This window comes from Neofelis nebulosa, chromosome 1 (assembly GCF_028018385.1).
Source record: "Neofelis nebulosa isolate mNeoNeb1 chromosome 1, mNeoNeb1.pri, whole genome shotgun sequence".
NCBI classification, from domain to species: Eukaryota; Metazoa; Chordata; class Mammalia; order Carnivora; family Felidae; genus Neofelis; species Neofelis nebulosa.
The window spans coordinates 108,301,176-108,320,680 of NC_080782.1; the positions used below are offsets into that span (position 1 = coordinate 108,301,176).

General features: G+C 37.8%; 1 protein-coding gene across 1 annotated transcript in view; it reads right to left on the reverse strand.

Moving 5' to 3' along the window:
- Positions 1-19,505, reverse strand: part of RGS7BP (regulator of G protein signaling 7 binding protein) — a 104,451-nt gene that overhangs the window by 15,484 nt on the left and 69,462 nt on the right. Inside the window, exon 4 of the mRNA XM_058731415.1 lies at positions 7,596-7,743. Within this exon, the coding sequence (XP_058587398.1) occupies positions 7,596-7,743 (148 nt within the window). The remainder of the gene's footprint in view (positions 1-7,595; positions 7,744-19,505) is intronic.

A 19,505-nucleotide genomic window follows, 5' to 3' on the forward strand; every position in this document is an offset into this window, starting at 1 on the left:
TTTGAGGTAAAATTGGCATATAGCATTATTTAAGTTTCAGGTGTACAACATTACAATTTGCCATCTGTATGTACTGTAAGTAAAGTGATCACTAGGAGTCTAGTTATGATCCGTCACCCTATAATTGACCCCCTTCAACCATTTCGCCTACCTCCATCTCCCAACCTTCCCCTTGGTAACCACCAATCTGTTCTCTTGTATGGATGAGTTTATTTTTCTTTTCTTTTGTTTTTTTTTAGATTCCACAAATGAGTGGAATTATATGGTACTTGTCTTTCTTTGTGTGACTTAACTTTACTTAGCATAATACCTTCAAGGTGAATTCTGTTGTTGCAAATAGCAAGCTGAATAGTTTTCCATTTTAAAACACACACACACACACACACACACACACACACACACACCCCAGATCTTCTTTATCCATTCATCCACTGATGAAAATTTAGGTTGTTTCAATTTCTTGGCTATTATAAATACTGCAGCAATGAACATAGGGGTGCATATATCTTTTTGAATCAGGGTTTTCACATTCTTCGGATAAATACCTAGAAGTGGAATGGCTGGATCATATGTTAGTCCTATTCTTATTTTTTTTTTAGAAACCTCTATACTGTTTTCTATAGTGGCTGCACCAATTTACATTCCCATCAGCTGTGTATGAGAGATCCCTTTTTTCCACATCCTTGCTAACACTTGTTATTTCTTGTCTTTTGGGTACTAGCTCTTCTAAGTGGTAGGAGGTGATATCTCATTTTAGCTTTGATTTGTGTTTCTGATGATTAGTGATGTCGAACATCTTTATATGTGTCTGTTGGCCAACTATGTATTCTGTGAAAAAATGTCTATTCAGATCTGACCATTTTTAATTGGACTGTTTCTTTTTTGTTGTTGTATAAGTTCTTTACGTATTTTGGATCTTAATCTTTATTGGATATATGTTTTGCAAAATCTTTCTCCCATTCAGTAGATCACCTTTTTGTTTTAATGATGATTTCTTTCACTATGCAAAATATTTTCAGTTTGATGTAATCCCATTTGTTTATTTTTTGCTTTTGTTTCTCTTGCCTTTGGAATCCTATACATAAAAAAATATCACTGAGACTCATGTTCAGGAGGTTACCGCTTATGTTTTCTTCAGGAATTTTATGGTTTCAGATCTTACATTCAGGTTTTTACTCCATTTTTCAGTTAATTTTTGTGCATCGTATAAGAGAGTGGTCATGTGGCTGTCTATTTTTTCCAGGACCATTTGTTGAAGAGAATGTCCTTTCTCCATTGTATGATCTTGGCTTCCTTGTCATAAATTAATTGTTCATCTATGTGGGGGTTTAATTCTGGGCTCTCCATTCTGTTCTATTGATGTGTGTGTGTTTTTATGCTAATATAAGATGGTTTTGATTACTGTAGTTTTGTTGTATAGCTTGAAATCAGGGAGTGTAATACCTTCACCTGTGTTCTTTATCAACAATAATTTGGCTATTCAACATCTTTTGTGGTGTTATGCAATTTTTAGAATTATTTGTTCCAGTTCTGTGAAAAATTTCACTGGAATTTTGATAAGGATTGCACTGAATCTGTAGATTGCTTTGGATAGTTGTGGACATTCTAACACTATTAATTCTTCCAATCCATAGGCATGGGATACTTTTTTCTGTTTATTTGTTGTCTTCATTTTCTCTTATCAGTGTCTTATGTTTTTCAGTGTGTAGGTCTTTCACAGGTTTTTGATGCAATTTACATGGAATTATTTTTTTAATTTCTCTTTCTGATAGTTTGTGATTAGTGTATAGAGCTATCACAGATTTTTGTTTGTTGATTTTGTATCCTGCTACTTTACTGAATTTATTATTATTTTTTGAATTAATTTGTTAATTCTAACATTGTTTTGTTGGAGTTTTTTTGGTTTTCTATATATAGTATCATGTCATCTGCACATAGTGACAGTTTTGCTTCTTCATTTAGGATTTGGACACTTTTTATTTCTTTTTCTTGCCTAATTATTGTTTTTAGGATGTTCATTACTATGTTGAATAAAAGTGATTGGCCATTCTTGTCTCATTCCTGATTTTAGAGGAAAAGTGGTCAACTGTTCACCACTGACTGTGATGTCAGCCATGGGTTTATCATATATGGCCTTTATTATATTGCAATATGTTCCCTCTATACCCACTTTGTTGAGTTTTCATAAAATGGTGTTGAATTATGTCAAATGCTTTTTCTGCAGCTATTGAGATGATCATACAGATTTTTATACTTCATTTGTTGATCTGGTGTATCACACTGACTGATTTGCAGATGTTGAACCGTCCTTGTATCCCTGGAATAAATTCCACTTGATCATAGTGTATGGATACAATAATGTATTAATGTCTTTGGTTTGCTAATAATTTGTTGAGAATTTCTGCATCAATGTTCATCAATGACATTGGCCTCTAATTTTCTTTTTTTGTGATGCTTTGTCTGATTTTGGTATCAGGGTTATGCTAGCCTTATAAAATGATTTTGGAAGTGTTTCCACCTCTTACATTTTTTGGAAGAGTTTGAGAAAGATATGTATTAAATCTTTGAATGTTTCATAGCATTCACCTTGAAGCTGCTTGGTCCTGGACTTTTGTTATGTGGGAGATTTTTGATTACTGATTCAATCTCCTTACTAGTAATTGGTCTCTTTATATTTTCTATTTCCTCATGATTCAGTCATGGAAGAGTGTATGTTTCTAGGAATTTATCCATTTCTTCTAGATTGTCCAGTTTGCTAGCATATACTTGTTTGGAGTAGTTTTTATGGTCCTTTGCATTTCTGTGATGTCAGCTGTAACTTCTCTTTGATTTCAGATTTTATTTATGGGAGACTTCTCTCTTGTTTCATGGTTAGTCTAGCTGAAGGTTTTTCAGTTTTGTTTATCTTTTCAAAGAACCAGCTTTTAGTTTCATTGATCTTCTATTGTCCCCCACCTCCACCCCCCGCCTTAGGTCTCTATTTCATTTCTTTTCACTCTGCATTTACTATTTCCTTCTTTCTACTGAATTTGGGCTTTGCTTTTCTTCTGCCTTTGTAGGTTGTAAGGTTAGGTTGATTATTTGATAGTTTTCTTGCCTATGGAGTTAAGTCTGCTATAGTCTTCCCTCTTAGACTACTTTTGCTACATCCTACAAATTTTGGTATGTCATAATTCTGTTTTCATTGGTCTCTTTTTTTTTTTAATTTCTTTATTGACATCTTTGATGGCCCATTGGTTGTTTAGTAGCATGTTGTTTCATCTCCACATTTTTGTGGTTTTTCTAGTTTTCTTTTTGTAATTGATTTCTAGTTTCATACCATTGTAGTCAGAGAAGATACTTGATATGATTTCAGTCTTCCTGAATTTACTGAGACTTGTTTTATGGCCTAACATGTGATCTGTATTGGAGAATGTTCCATGTACACTTGAAAAGAATGTGTATTCTGTTGCTTTTGGATGGAATGTCTGTATATATCTACTAAGTGCATCTGCTGTAATGGATCATTTAAGGCCATTGTTTTCTTATTAATTTTGGCTTTGCATGATCTCTACATTGGTGTAAATTGGATGTTAAAGTCCTCTACTATTAGTGTATTGCTGTCAATTTCTTCCTTTAGGTCTGTTAATAATTGGTTTTATATATCTTGGTGTTTCTTTGTTGGATACATATATATTTAAAAGTGTTATGTCTTTTTGTTGGATTGATCCCTTTAGACTATGTAATGCCCTTATTTGTCTATTATTACAGTCTTTGTTTTAAGTAAACTATACCCTCAGTGTGGGGCTTGAACTCATGACTGCAACATCAAGAATCACATGCTCTATCAACTGAGCCAGACAGGCATCCCCCTATTATCATAGTCTTTGTTTTAAAGTCTACTTTGTCTGCTATGAATATACCTACACCAGCCTTATTTTCATTTCCATTTGCATGAAATATCTTTCTCCATCCCTTAACTTTCAGTCTGTGTGTGTCCTTACTTCTGAAGTGAGTTTTTGGTAGATGGCATATAGATGGGTCTTATTTTATCCCTCAGTCACTCTATATTTTCATTGGAGAGTTTAGTCCATTTACATTTAAAGTAACCACTGATAAGTACTTATTACCATTTTGTTAATTGTTTTCTGGCTGTTTTTGTAGTTCCTCTCTGTTCTTTTCTTCTTTCTCTCTTCCCTTGTGGTTTGATGGCTCTTTTTATGTTTTGTTTAGATTCTTTTCTCATTTTCTGTTGTGTATTTATGGTAAGTTTTTGCTCTATGGCTTACCATAAAGTTCACATACAAGTTCCTATGTGTATAATGGTCTGTTTTGAGATAATAGCAGCATGACAAAACTTTACATTTTTTTCTCTCCCCTTCATTTTATATTTTTGATGTCACATTTTTACATCTTTTTATTTTATGCATCATTTTAATTTTTGTAGTTTTAGTTAACTGTACTATTTTTGTCTTTTCACCTTCATAGTTGGTTTGTCAGTGGTTGATTTACTACTTTTACTACATATTTAACTTTTCCAGTAGGATTTTATATTTATTCCCTTGTTATTATTTGTATCATTTCTTTTCAGTTTAGAGAAGTCACTTTAACATTTATTGTGATACTGGGCTAGTGGGGATGAGCTCCTTTATAGCTTTTGCTTATCTGGAAAACTGTTCATCGCTCTTTTAATTTTGAATAACTTGCCGAGAATTCTTGGTGATTTTTTTTTCCTTTCAGCACTTGAATATGTTATGCCACTCTTCTGACTTGCAAGGTTTCTGTTGAAAAATCTGCTAGCATACTCTCTTGCTGCTTTTAGGATTTTCTCTTATCTTTAACTTTTACCATTTTAGTTATAATGTGTCTTGTGGATTTCTTTGAGTTCATTTTATTTGGGACTCTCTGTGCTTCGTAAACCTGGATTGTTTCCTCAGATTAAAAAAGTTTCAACTCTTACTTTTTCAAATAAGTTTTATGGCCTTTTTTCTCTCTCTTCTCTTTCTCAAGCCTCTATAATGTGAACATTATTCTCCACTTAATGTCTCAAAGTTATCTTAAGTTATCTTCATTTTTTAAAAATTCTTTTTTCTTTTTGTTGTTTTGCCCAGGTGACTTCTATTCCTTTGTCTTCTGGCTTGTTGATCTGGTTTTTGGCTTCATCTAGCCTGCTGTTGAACTCCTCTTGTGTACTTTTCAGTTCAGTTATTGTAATCTTCAGCTCTGTAACTACTGTATGAAACTTTCTTATATTTTCTGTCTCTTTGTTGAGGATCTCCATGTTCATCCATTCTTCTCCAGCTCAGTGGGCATCTTTACTGACCATTACTGTAAACACTTTATCAGGTAGGTTGCTTATCTGTTTCATTAATATTTTTTTCTGATGTTTTGTTTTGTTTTTTGTTTATTTGTTTGAAACATAATGTTTTGTGGAAACATTCTGTCTTACTCTCTGTGTTGGTTTGTATGTATTAGTCAAATCAACTACACCTTCCAGTCTTGAAGAATGTCCTTGGACAGGAGATGTCATGTGGAGCCCTTCTAACCACCAGAGCTAGGCGCCCAAGTATTGTCCCCTCTATGGGCTGCACACAGCCATCTGCTGTGGCAGGTTTGTATTTGTGGTATCAGGGTGGGTGGAATTGGCACTTGGCCTGGCTATGATGTGTGGTTTTGCTCTGATTGTGGGCATGCTCACCAGGTCTAACAGGTTAGAGGGATAGTTCCACAATGGTGCCTACCAATACTGAACTTAGCAAGGTAGGAAGAGGTCACATATATGGTGGCCACCAATGTCTCTGTCTCTGGATAAAATCCGAACATTTTCCTGCCTCTCTGGCAGGTACTTTAAGTTGAGTAAGTTGTTTTCCTTTACGTATGATCTAGGCACTTTTCAAATTGGTGTTTTTGTGCTGGGTCCCAGAGTGAGTAAATCTGAGTCCTTAAGAGTGGGTTCTCCATTTCTTTCAGTTTTACAGTTATCTTAGATGTAATCCTCATTGGTTTTCAAAGTCTGACATTTAGGGGGCTCATACCTCTCATGTAGGATCTAAGGGTTGGGGTGCCTGGTGTGGAGGACAAACCCCTCACTTCTTAGGGAAAAGTACTGTACTTTTGAGATCCCTCCTGATGGTGGATCATGGCACTTAGGGTGGAGTCTTTTTGGCAAGACACTCTTCGCCTCTCCTACCCTTCTCAATGCTGTCCTGTCCGTCTTGTGTTGTGGATGCTCTGTTCATCCAATTTGCTGTTCTTTTTCAAAGGAATTTATTCTATAAATCATTGTGTATTTGTCAGATCCATGAGAGAGAGTGAGTTTGCATCTTCTTATGCCACCATCTTCAACCCAACTCCACCCTGTCTTATTTTTATTGCCAGCCATAGCTTGCTTTCTTAAAAGCTCAGAAGGCTTAGATATAGATGCTGTGCTTGGTTTCTGAAAAAGCAAATGTCTTTGCTGATGGATTATGCCCTGATCATGGCCCTCTGGCAGATATTTCTTCCTGAAAATAGAGCAAAGCATTTTCTATTTCATAAATTAAGATAAATCATTCCCTCACCATTTGTCTATAGCTCTATCAGACTGTGCCAAACAGCTTTATTGTTTGAATTGTTAGATTTCCAAGCTTATACAAAATCCAAGTTTTATTAATAGCATATAATTACCACATGCTTCAATTTTCTATAAACACAGAAATTCAGTAATTAGCTTTAGAATTATATTACAATCTGAAAGTAGAACCACAATGGCTATAAATTCCATTGTGTGTTACATTTCTAAAAATAAAAAAAATAAAATGTTCATTATCTTGTCAATGATTCAACTCTACACAAAGCACTCAGTGGAACTGCCCAGTATTCATTCAACTGCTTTGTGCCAGCTCTAGGGACATTAGTAGCAAAGGACATGATATCACTGTGAAGGCCAATAAATAAGGGTCTTGTCCTCCTGCCTCACAGAATGGTATTTTAGCATGTATATGAGCCATGGCACTTATTATTATATTATTATTGCTTCCTTTCCCTAAGTGAAACTGAATTACTCTAGAATCTCTTCTTCCCAAGAAGGAAACTCCCTATCTAGCAGTGATCTGGTGCTTGTTAAGGTAAGTGCATTAACTCGCTTTGGCCACCAAGGGGCCCTCAGCTGCATTCTGGGAAAGCAAGAGAAGGGAGCACTACGAAAAGCTGTCTGTCAATTGGGCAGAATGCTTAGCCGTGGACTGGAACCTAAGCAGGCCATTCCATACACCTGAAATCTAAGAGACTACTGGAGGCATATTTGCATGATTTTGGATTCCTCTCCCTTTAAGCAAATGGAAATTTTAGTACCCAGCCCTGTGGGTGAACTGTGATGGTATATGGATCCAACTTTCTGCCTTCCCATGGGAGCACACTGTTTTCATTTCCATGGAGACACAATGTGTTGGAGTGGGATACAAAGAGCCCTGGGAGCCTATGACTACTGGAAATTCTACCATTCTACTGCAGGGTTTGGACTCCTTACCTTCTGCTAGCTCAGTTTTCTGAAATAAGAATATGAAAGAGAAAATCTCAACTTCTGTAGCCCCTAAGAATATGAACTGGAGGAATACTGGCAGTAACTTCCCACTCACCTTTCAGTGTTGTCAATGTCTGTGGAAACCTGCCAGGAATGTTGCTGAATATCTACAGGGGATGATGAGGAGTCCTCTAGAGCAGGTGTTTCAGTACTCTCCTCAATTTTGCAGTCCAAACTCTTGGTTCCCCCACCAGGCTCCTTTCCTAAAGAGGGGAGAGGGGATGTTGGTAAAGAAAAGGATAAGAAATCAGAAATGCAAGTTCTATAGCCATGATATCATTGCAAAGATTGTCTATGTTTTGAGTCATGGGCTCCATTAACCCTAATAACTTCTGAATATGAAATGCTATACTAATTCATTTATTTCTGAATAATACTGAATATAGGTATCTATCTCTGTTTCTAGCTATATAAATATATGTACGTGTGTGTGTGTGTGTGTGTGCATAGCATGTTTCACAACATTCTGGGAAACCCTGAAGATCAAGATAAAAGTAAGGGCTCCATCTTTGATGGAATACTGGTGCTCTATAATCCATTCTTAGTGAGATAGATCAGGTCATCTTGAGAGGGGGGTTTCAGCCTGTGAAATCATGCTGCTTTTTGGTTCTTTGATTCAGGAACAACTATAAGGGCCAGGAGTAGGTGACACTCAGCAGGTTGAATGAGAGCTTCTGCCCTTCTCTCTGACTCTGACACTGGCTCTCTTGGATTCATCTCCCTTAAATAAATGTAAATTTGGGGACCCAGCATGTAGAAAATAGTTGTATCTTAGTATATGGGAAATAACTGAGATTGTGGACTTGTCTTCCATTTCCTTGGCTTTCTAGCCTCCTTCACTTTATCCTTCTTTGAGGAAATAGTTCAACCTCAAGATCCAGCCTTGCTCTGCTGAGACCATAAACTAAAGTTCCATGTACATACTGGGTAGCCATCCACAGCAATGCACTGCCACTCTGCTAAGACTTGTATTTTACCATGACTGATCTCAAGTGAATAAATCAATACTTTCTAGAAACAAATCTTCAAATTGGTTCAGCAATAAATTCATATGAAAATAAATGGGAATTATAGTCTATTGCCCAGATATCATCTGTTAATGTCTTTTATTCTGCTCTGAACATTTGCCATCTGCAAGGGTGTATCCTGGTGTCATGGAAATGGCTTATGAAGCCCGAGAACTGAGTGTTATGAGTTCATTCATTCACTTATTTATTCATTTATAAATATTTCTTGAGTATCAGCTAAGTATCAGGTACTGGGCTTGACACTAGATTCTTTTTTACTCTTCTATCCAGTTTTATTTGTATTACGTAGATATGGCTCTAGACTAGTTGGTAAGAATTTATTATATCCCATATTGTTGAATATTCATGAGAGAGCAGCCACACCAGGCTACCTCTTAGCTCAGTTTCCCTAGTCCTGATGTGTGTTTTGCATGGTTAAAAAAAATAAATAAATAAAGCAAACACACTTGTGAATAGGATGGTAAAATCTAATGGGAAGATTTTCCCTTGGAATCCTGACTGAAGGAGACTAGCCAAAATCTCATCCTTGTAATTTCTAACCTATATGGCAGCAACACAAGGAAAAAGAAACAAGCAATTAAGTGGTAATTAACTATACATCATTCATCAACCTAGAGTAGAAATGGACCTCTGAATATTCAGCCAAGGCAAACACACAGTTTACTGATGAGAACTTCTGATCCTTTTGTGTATACTTTATGCACATTGATCCTGGGTGATGGAATTGCTTTTCCAATTTTATGGTATGCTGGGGGTGGGGGGGAGGTGAAATTTAATCAAGCACGTAAGTTAGCATCTTACGATTTCACAGTTGGAGGGCACTGACCTCTTAAAAGTATTTGCATTGTGCTTCCTGGGAAAGTGCAACAACTATAGCCCATCTGCTACCCGCCGCTCAGCAGAGTCAGCCTTAGGATACAGTTCTGCAGTGATAGCTAAGCTCTGAGAGAGAAGCAAAAAGAACCAAACCCTAGCTTTTTGCTTTTCAAAACTCTGAAGGATTGGGCCACACATGGCTCCTGGGGTACTCCTGTGAAGTTGAAATGATTTGGGGAAAGCAGTATGCTTTTTGGGCAGTGAAGAGTAGAGAAAGAAGATACATATGCAGACTTAATTCTCTGCCTATGGGTTTTGCTTGGCTTGGGGCCACAGTAGCCCCTCTCCTGTGGTCAGGACTGTACAGCTCAAAGCTTTCATTCAAATGAGAACAGGGAGGACACGAGGTAGCGTGATGCTCTTTCTTGGAGTCCCCTCTCTCTCTTTAAAAACATTTTTAATGTGAAAAAAAAAACATTTTTAATGTGTATTTATTTTTGAGAGAGAGAGAAAGGGAGAGAGGCACAGAATCTGAAGCAGGCTCCAGGCTCTGAGTTATCAGTACAGAGCCTGACATGGGGCTTGATCTCACGAACCGTGAGATCATGACCTGAAGTTGGATGCTTAACTGACTGAGCCACCCAGGTGCCCCTGGAGTCCTCTCTTTACCTCCCTCATGTATATACTTTTTACAGGCAAAGGCATAAAGAGAACCCAACTACAATCAGTTTTACACTTAACTGCGTGTAATAATTCTACTACTTATGTAAGACACACATCATTCTATGACCTTTTCAAAGTAAAATAACTGTTCATATAACTGAAACACACCGGTGAGCTTGTCATCTCACCAGGTCATCTCCTCCTTTTCCTCATTTTCAGTGACTAGTTCTAACTCTGCTAATGCAGATGAACAAAAATAAAAGCCTTGAACATTGGGCTTGCAGTTGAGTGCTTTCTATCAACTCACAAAATCTCTGCAGAATTTTGATCATATTGTATCTTCTCTGGCTGAAACATCTTCAAAGACAGCAGGTATCAGTATGCATTTAAGGGGTTCTCAATTGCAGAATATTTATGGGGTCAAGTTTACTCTGCAAGTAGATATTAATTGCTTTCACTTACTGATAGCACTGACTTCATGTTGGGCATCCCTTTCCGGTACAGTATCTGCTTATTGCCTTTATAGTACTTATCTCTTTTAGAAATTATCTTGCATATGTATTTTTTTATGTTTATTTTTGAGAGGAGGGAGGGGCAGAGAGAGAGGGAGACACAGAATCTGAAGCAGGCTCCAGGCTCCGAGCTGTCAGCACAGAGCCTGACGTGGGGCTCAAACTCATGAGATGGGAGATCATGACCTGAGCCAAAGTCAGACGCTTAACCGACTGAGCCACCCAGGCGCCCCTTATGTATTTGTTAACTAAATACATTTTTAATAGTACATAAATTTGAATATGTTTTTCCTTGTAACTGTTTCATATCTCTACTGCTATGTACGTATGGCTCCTGCTTTCTTTGTATACCACATTTCTTGGGTCCCACATCTTCAGCTTTCTTGGATGCAGTTTCCATTTTGTTGCAGCATATCCTTGACTAATTACTTCAGAGAGTATCTGTGGAAAATACATTTTCTTCTCTTTTCTCTTTCTTTGCACTCACACTTAAATTTTAATTGACTAGATATGGAAATCTGTCTTCACAGTAACTTTCTCTCAAAACTTGGATGCCACTGTTTCCTTATCTTACATCCATATCCAAAATGACTTGTGTGTAGCCTGTTTACAGCTCTCTGAAAACTTTTTAGGGTATTATCTTCACATTTTTTGATTTATGAAATGGGTCCTAAATATGTATAGGAATAGTTTCTTTTTATGTTAATCTTTTTTTGGCATTTGATTGGCATTTGTAATTTATTACCTCCTATTTTTTTATTTTGAAAATTTGCAAACCTATGGCAAACCTGTAAAAATATAACGGACACCCAAATATTCCAGTTTCACAAACTGTTAACATTTAGTTATATTTTATTTCTCTCCATCTCTCTATGTGTATGTATATGTGTACAGATTTCATATATACATACTGTATTGATTGTATACAGTTTTTATATTTAAAGTCACATATACATACAAATATAAGTTTTTATGACCCATTTAAGAGTAAGTTGCAGACATTAATGGCACTTTACTCTAACTACTTCACCATATATCTCCTAAAGAACAGTATCTTTTCCCTACATAACCTCAAAACAATGATTGGGCCAAAAAATTATTTAGCTTGGATTAAATATGATTCAATACAATTTGATACAATACTAATATTTAATATGCAGTCTGTATTCATGTTTCCCCAATTGTTCCAATCATGTTTTTCTAACCGTTTTTTTTAAGTTCCATAAACTTAAAAGGAAGTTTCCATAAAAGGATTATGCACTGCATTTAGTTGTCATTTTTCTTTTAGAACTGCACCCTTGTCTTTTTTTGACTTTCATGTCATTAGCATTTTTCTTAAGTTTTTTAGTTTTATTATTTTTATTTTGAGAGAGAGAGCAAACGGGATGGGCACAGAGGGAGAGAGAGAGAATCCCAAGCAGATTCCACGCTGTCAGCATGGAGCCCAATGTGAGGCTTGAACTCATGAACTGAGAATTCATGATCTGAGCTGAAATCAAGAGTCAGACACTCCACCTACTGAGCCACCCAGGTGCCCCCATGTTATTAATGTTTTTGAATGAAGAGGTCAGGCTAGTTGTTTTGTAGAAAGTCTTTCCGTTTGGATTTTCTTATTGTTTCTGCATGTGTGGATTCAGAGTAAACATTTTTTGGCGTGGGTATTATAGAAGTGTTATTGTGACTGGCTTAGTGCAGTGCATTAGAAAGCATATGAGTCAGTTTGTCCCATTATTGTTAGTTAAGTATTATTAGTGGCTTGGTTTCTGTCCAAAGCTTTTATTCCAATGGAAAAAGGGGATCTACCATTATAGATGTACCCTTTTCCCTTAATAGTTGCTAAGTACTCTATGGAGTGATTCATTGAGATGTTACAGCATTTTCAATTTAACTATTTCTTTTAGGTTTGGGAAAAGTTTTTCTCTTTTTCTTGATTATCTCCTTCTCTCTATTCTCTCCGTTCTTTCAGAATTCCTATTTCTTATTGGAGTCTCTGGATCCATCCTATATGATTCTTAACTATCCTCCATATTCCACGTTTATTTTGGGGGCTGAATTCTGGGAGAATACCTTGACTTGATCTTATAGTTCACTATTTTAGGGTCTCAGTATATTCATTATAACAATTGTTAAGAACTGTGAAGGGTCTGAGATTTTATTATACCTGTTGGTGAGCCTGCCACAGTTTGATGGATACTGGAAGAAGCCTGGAGACTTCTGGGTCAGAGACAAAACCAGTTTATTACTCACAGAATAGTAGTGGCCATCCTAATAAGCATTTGTGTTGTTTTCTTGAATCCTAATTCCCACAGGGAGACACAAAAAGGGTCAGATCACTACCTGTCCAACAGGGGGCTGTGTGACAAAAGAGGAACCCTGAGCTTAGGAAATGTGCCTTTTATAAGCATGTCTGCCCTTTGCCCAAGAGGGAAACATTTTCATTATACTGAATAGTCAGGATGCCTTACTCTGGAAAGCGCTGCTATCTCTATTTTCCAAGGCATCTGCTAAGTAAATACCCTTGAAAAGATAGTATAAAACAAAAGGGCAGTCAGTGCCTCCATTGGCAAGATGTACAGAAATGCAAGAAGCTGGAGAGTTGTCTCCTAACACTAAGTAACCCAGCTATTTAGTTTTTATTTGGTTGATAACATTTTTATCTCCAACAAATTTGGCTGCTTCCTTTTTGTTACTGACAGTTATTCTTTTATGGGTATGATAGACTCAAATGTCTCTGAGAATATCAACTACATATATCTTAAATTCTTTGTCTGTTTCTACTTTACAATTTGTTCTTCAAGTATTAGCTGTTTGTTTATTTCAGTTGGCATCGCCTTTTTGGGGTGTTGGGGTTTTTTTTCATTAGAGACAGGGAGCAAGCGAGTAAGGGTGGAGAGAGAGAGGGAGGAAGAGAGAATCCCATGAGGGGCAGAGAGAGAGAGAGAGAGAGAGAGAGAGAGAGAGAGAGAGAAGTGGGGCTCATCCAAAGTCGATTTTTTTTAAATTTGTCATTCCTGGATATCTATCCAGATTTATCTTTGAGGATCTCTGTTTGCCTATCGTTCTGATTACAGTGCCCTCCTTCTGATTATTTTGGTGAAGGGACAGGATGTGTGGCTGCAAAATGGGCGCTTAAAGCTTATCTTCTGGGTGCTTCTCATCTCCAGTAACAAGTTACCTGGGCACTTGCCTGTTTTTTGGGCCTCCTGTCTACTCAGAGTTTCCTGTTTAAAACTCCTACTCCAACTATAGATGCTGGAGAGGATGTTGAGAAATGGGAACCCTCTTGTGCTGTTGGTGGGAATGCAAACTGGTATAGCCACTCTGGAAAACAGTGTGGAGGTTCCTCAAAAAATTAAAAACAGACCTACCCTATGACCCAGCAGTAGCACTGCTAGGAATTTACCCAAGGGATACAGGAGTACTGACGCATAGGGGCACTTGTACCCCAATGTTTATAGCAGCAGTCTCAACAATAGCCAAATTGTGGAAAGAGCCTAAATGTCCATCAACTGATGAATGGATAAAGAAATTGTGGTTTATATACACAATGGAGTGGTACGTGGCAATGAGAAAGAATGAAATATGGCCCTTTGTAGCAACGTGGATGGAACTGGAGAGTGTGATGCTAAGTGAAATAAGTCACACCGAGAAAGACAGATACCATATGTTTTCACTCTTATGTGGATCCTGAGAAACTTAACAGAAACCCATGGGGGAGGGGAAGGAAAAAAAAAAAGAGGTTAGAGTGGGAGAGAGCCAAAGCATAAGAGATTCTAAAAAACTGAGAACAAACTGAGGGTTGATGGGGGGTGGGAGGGAGGGGAGGGGAGGTGATGGGTATTGAAGAGGGCATCTTTTGGGATGAGCACTGGGTGTTGTATGGAAACCAATATGACAATAAATTTCATATATTAAAAAATAAAAATAAAACTCCTACTCCAGTGAGATATACTGAACAATTTAGCCTGTGAAAAAACACTGGAGTAATGTGTTCACTTTCTTTTTCTTCTACAGCTGTCTTTATGGAGGCTCAGAGTTATTTCACACTCTGCTCTGCTTTGCTGCCCAGTCCGGACAATCACACCAGATGTCCTCCTGGGGCGAGCAGTGATGGTCTCATTGCTCAGTGTGGGGCAGCCCAGTTTTTTCTGAATGCCATTTCAAACATTAATTTCCCTGACAATAGTCCCAGAAACCCTTCCTGTGATTTGCATTTGTTGATTCCAAGTTCAAAGTATTTCTGGAATTGATTTTATTTTTGCAGTAATTTTCTCCTGCTTGAATTTCTTTTGTTTCTTTTTGAGTATCTTATCAGCTGTGGTTTCCTCTGTTCATTTATATCTACCAATCCAATCGCAATAACTTTGGAGCTTTGAGAAATTCTTCCAAATTTCTGGTTTGTTGAAGACGTCCTTCCTTGTTTTTCAGGGGCATAGAGGACTGTTCTTTGTTTGCCAACCTCTGTTTCCTTTTCCTCTTACAAGTGGGGGTGGGGGGCGGGGGTGGCATGTGGGAGAGCTACGGCCAGTGGATTGTAAGTAGGAGTGATGTATTCCTCTTCCAAATTCACTCCGAAAAATCCTCCCATGTGATTCTCCTTGCTGTCTTTTCTCCTCCTGACCATTGGATGGACGTGGAGAACGGAAGGAGCAAAACTGCTCACCCTCTCAGCTCTCACATTGGACTCTGTCATGGATAATGAATTCTAACTGTTTTAATCCATCAAGATTTGGTGTTGTTTCATGAAGCAGTACTCTATCCTGACAAATATAAGAACTAATATGAATTTATTTATTTTTTCATGATATCTTTTTTCTGTTATTTCAATGGAGTTTCCGAAGGAGGGAAAATATATGTATGAGTTCAGTCTAACATGTCTGGACAAGATTTTCCACCAATTATACTCCCTCTCTTTTGACAATAAATGCAAAATGAAAGCTGTACATTCATCCATTCACTAGTTATTCATGGAAATTTTGCTCTAGGCACTATGCTAAATTCTGGGGATACAACGGTGAATACACTCAAGGTGATCAAGTCTAGAGAGGACAACAGACAGGAAAACAGGCAACTACCTACCCCTCAATGTAAAAGGTGCTAAAATCCGTGCCATGGAAATGCTTGGGGATGTACGCCCAGGGAAAGCTTCCTATAGGAAGTCCCATCTAAATTATGACCCAGAAAGTAGGCCAGATGAAAGGGATGGGCGTGGGGTGGGGGAGGATGGGTAATAAGTTCCAAGCAAAAGGAGGAACTGCAAAGAACGTGCAAGTTCAAGTACCTACAGATACTATACCTACAGATAGTTCAAGATGCCTGGAGAGTGGCAGGACAAGGTATGGGGGGCAGGTGAGGTGAGGACTGTTAGTGAAAGATGAAGCTGGAAAATTAGGTTCAGTTCACAGATGTTCTTATGACCACATTAATGAGTCAGCAGAGGTCTGGTCTACACACCTGGACAGTGGCTAGTTTGAATTCCTTATCCCTAGCTTCCCTGTTTGACGAGGTGTCCTTAGATTGGAGTACCAGTTCTCTAACATCAGGTGGGCTCTCAGGAAAGGGGTCAACCAGCTTACAAATGGTAACTTCAAGTCAACGTTTTACTGTACCCAAGAGAGTGAATATGCATTCAAAATCATTTCTGATTATGAAATGAAAAACTCTGTCCCCTGAAAAATCAATTTCAGGCCTCAGTGAACAAATATTTGCTCAGGGAGGGGATAGACATAGGGGAGAGAGTCCATAGAGTACCTTGAAATCACACTAAGCTGGCTTCATCACTGTTAAGAATTAGACATCAGAAAGTTGGCTACATTCCTCAGGGCCTTGCAAAGCTTTTTGCCTTCAGCTCCCTTGGGGTTTCCATGTATTTTTAGTTTGTTTATGGATAATATAATAGGCGTGTTTGAGGAAAAGTTAAGAGAAACCACCCATGAAGCACATACCAGTTTGGAAAGTTGGTTATTCTTATATTCGTGAGAAATGGTCAGTTGTTTAGGAGAAATAAAAACACATCTGATTCTGGGGCAGCCTCAAGAGTTCCAGAGAGTACCCTCCACCTCAGAAATCCTAGGCATGGTCCCTGGCAGATGGTGCTGGGGTCCTTCATTGCCAGTGCGAGCTTCTTTATCATACTCGACTTGACTTTCCTTCTCCTGATTTCTTATTTTTCCTACCCTCTTTATTCTCTATCCATGCTTTCCTCTACTGCTTTTCCCTTTCTCCCTCCCATTCCTTCTTGCTTTCCTGCCAGTGACATTGGGAAGCACTGCTATAGACAGTGTCTCTTTGGAGGCCCCTGGTGTCTAGCAATGTCCATTTCATCCATTTGCATACATTTCCCTAGGAATCAAAACCAATCTTCTCTGAGCTAATATGACACCACTGCACTCTCATCTCCTTGATGATTGGGGCAAATTGCCTGTGTTCTTGGTACTCCCAACACATTGTCTGCTCTGCACAGACAAGGCTTTCACAAAAGTTTTCATCCTGACTGGGAGCAAAACGAACACGGTTTACATGAGATGTATGTATGGAACCTTATCTAGGTAGTTGTTCTCGCTCTCAAGTGTTTCCATAACCGGTAGGTGCTTTTTACCTCTCTGCACTATGAAAAAAAACAAACAAACTGAGGAAATGTAGGCTGCTTGTGAAGTAATCCAACTTTACTCTCGAGTTTCTAAAAAGTATGTAGTTTGAGAAGAGGTAAGTTATTTTAATTCAGTTAGCTGTTTACCTATATTAGAAAGTAGTTTCAAAGGCTTTTCTACGCGGTGGTAAGAAGATATTCACAGTGCCATAAAACACATAGTGGAAAATAAAAATGATAACATAAACAGAGCTCTATTCTTATCCATACACTGGAAAATAAACATCTGCCAATTTGGGAGAGATACGGAACTATCCTCCTTTCCCCACAGTCCTCTGTGCTCCTTATGGTACTGTAGTCCTGTCACTGCCCCCACAGTAGCAGCCATCTTGGCAGCTGCACGTAGCTATGTGAGGAAGCAGAGGCCCAAGGGTCCCCCAGCAGCACTGGAGAAGAGCAGATAAAGAGATGCATTTGAAGAAGGTCCCTATGCAGTTTTTACTGCTTCATTTCTGGCCCCTAAAGTAGAGCAGAACAATATATAAGGTATATTTACTGTATAATTAATTAATTCCAATTTTCCCACAGGAGTATGATGGCTGAATTATCCTTCCTTTGGATCACACAAATGTTACATTTTATTTAATTTTAATTTTAATTTAATTTAATTTTACTAAATATACTCATTTCTTTGTCAGAATTCTTCCCACCCAAAGTAAAATATTTTATAAATAGATCATTATGATAAATACATCTATAATAAATATATCTATAAATAGATCATTGAATGATCTATGGAGTTAAGTTTGCTTCCCATCTTAAAAGTAACTCTCCAACTTAATGTTATTTTGGTAGGAAATTAAATACAAAATAGATTTTAGCCATTAAACACGGTATTTTGAAATATGTACACTAATCTTTAAAAAGTCAAATCTGTGGATAAAATTCAACCAATCATACTAGTACTTTTTATTTCTCCCTTTGGTATGTTCTCTTGCCCTTCTCCAATGGAGCTTAGTGGGAAAGGGTCTGGTGTGTTGGAACAATCAGGAACTTTGCAGTGGGCTTAATGTGCTATGGGACCTTGGGCAAGTTCTCTCTTTCAGCTTCGGGTTCTTCATCTGTCCGATGGAGGAAATAACAGTGAGGAAAAAACCAGATAGTATGTATAAAGCAGCTGCTAGTAGAAAGTACACAGTAAGTGGAACCTATTGTTACTGCTATCATCCTAGTCCTCAACTGACTCAACTTTGGCACAAGGTGATGAATATGTTGTCCTACTCACTGTTTGGCATATGAAGACAGGGAGAGAGAGAGAGAGTAATAGACGGTGCTAGATAACCCTTGCAATAGATTCCAGAAGGTGGTTATAATTATATTCTGCAAACAGTGCAAATTCATTCTAGTCTTGGATTCTTTGCATCAGACACCAATGTTTATGAGGTTGTTTCCATCTTGTCATTCAAATCTTAGATTAAATGCTGTCTCCTCACAGAGCTTTGACCTTCCCTTTTAGGGTAGCCACCCAGTTACTTTCTATCATATCATCTATCCTATTTTAATTACTGACATTGCACTTATTAGTATTGGGGATTTTTAGAACATTTGAATTTTTTTCTTCTTTCCTCTCCTCTTTTCTTTTCTTTTTTCTTTTTTTCCCCTATTTTTCTGCTCTAGAGTATATACTTGACAATAAAAGGTATGTCTTCAGCGTTGATCCCTGAAGTCCCCTAGCACCTGTTCTAGGTGCTATCATATCCTTAGATATGATAGGTGCTCAATAAATATTTGTTCAAAGAATGAACGCATGTTTCCACTCAGAATTTGAATCATAGTCTAAGATCTATTCTGCTTCATTTCTTCTAACCTGCTATTCTATTTTAGTATCAATTGCTTCATTACATTGGAAAATAAAGTCTTGTGGCTATATTCTATTTCTGTTTTTATGTTGCTTGTTTCTTTTATTGGTGTGGGTCATTTCCTTTACATTTCTTAATAGGAGGCTTGAATACATTGGAGTCTTTACTGCTCATATTCTATTCTTTGTCTTGAGTTCATCCTGTATTTTGCTGGATGGCAGGCAGTTCATTAGTTTCTCATAATAGCATCTTGAGCTCTCAGCTCCCACTAGATTTTGAATTAAGATTTTTTCAACTTTCAACATTTCTCTCTCCTTTCCCTTTGTGATTACATTATACCGTCAGAGGACTTGGGGACAATTTGGCTGTAAGCTGTGGCCCAGAGGTAGAGAAGAGTCAGAGGGGACCACTGCCCCCTCACTGTCAGAGCCAGGTGAGGCAAAAACACAGATGGAAAGAGCAAGTTCACATGTGAAGGGGAGCTGTGCTGGAATGTTC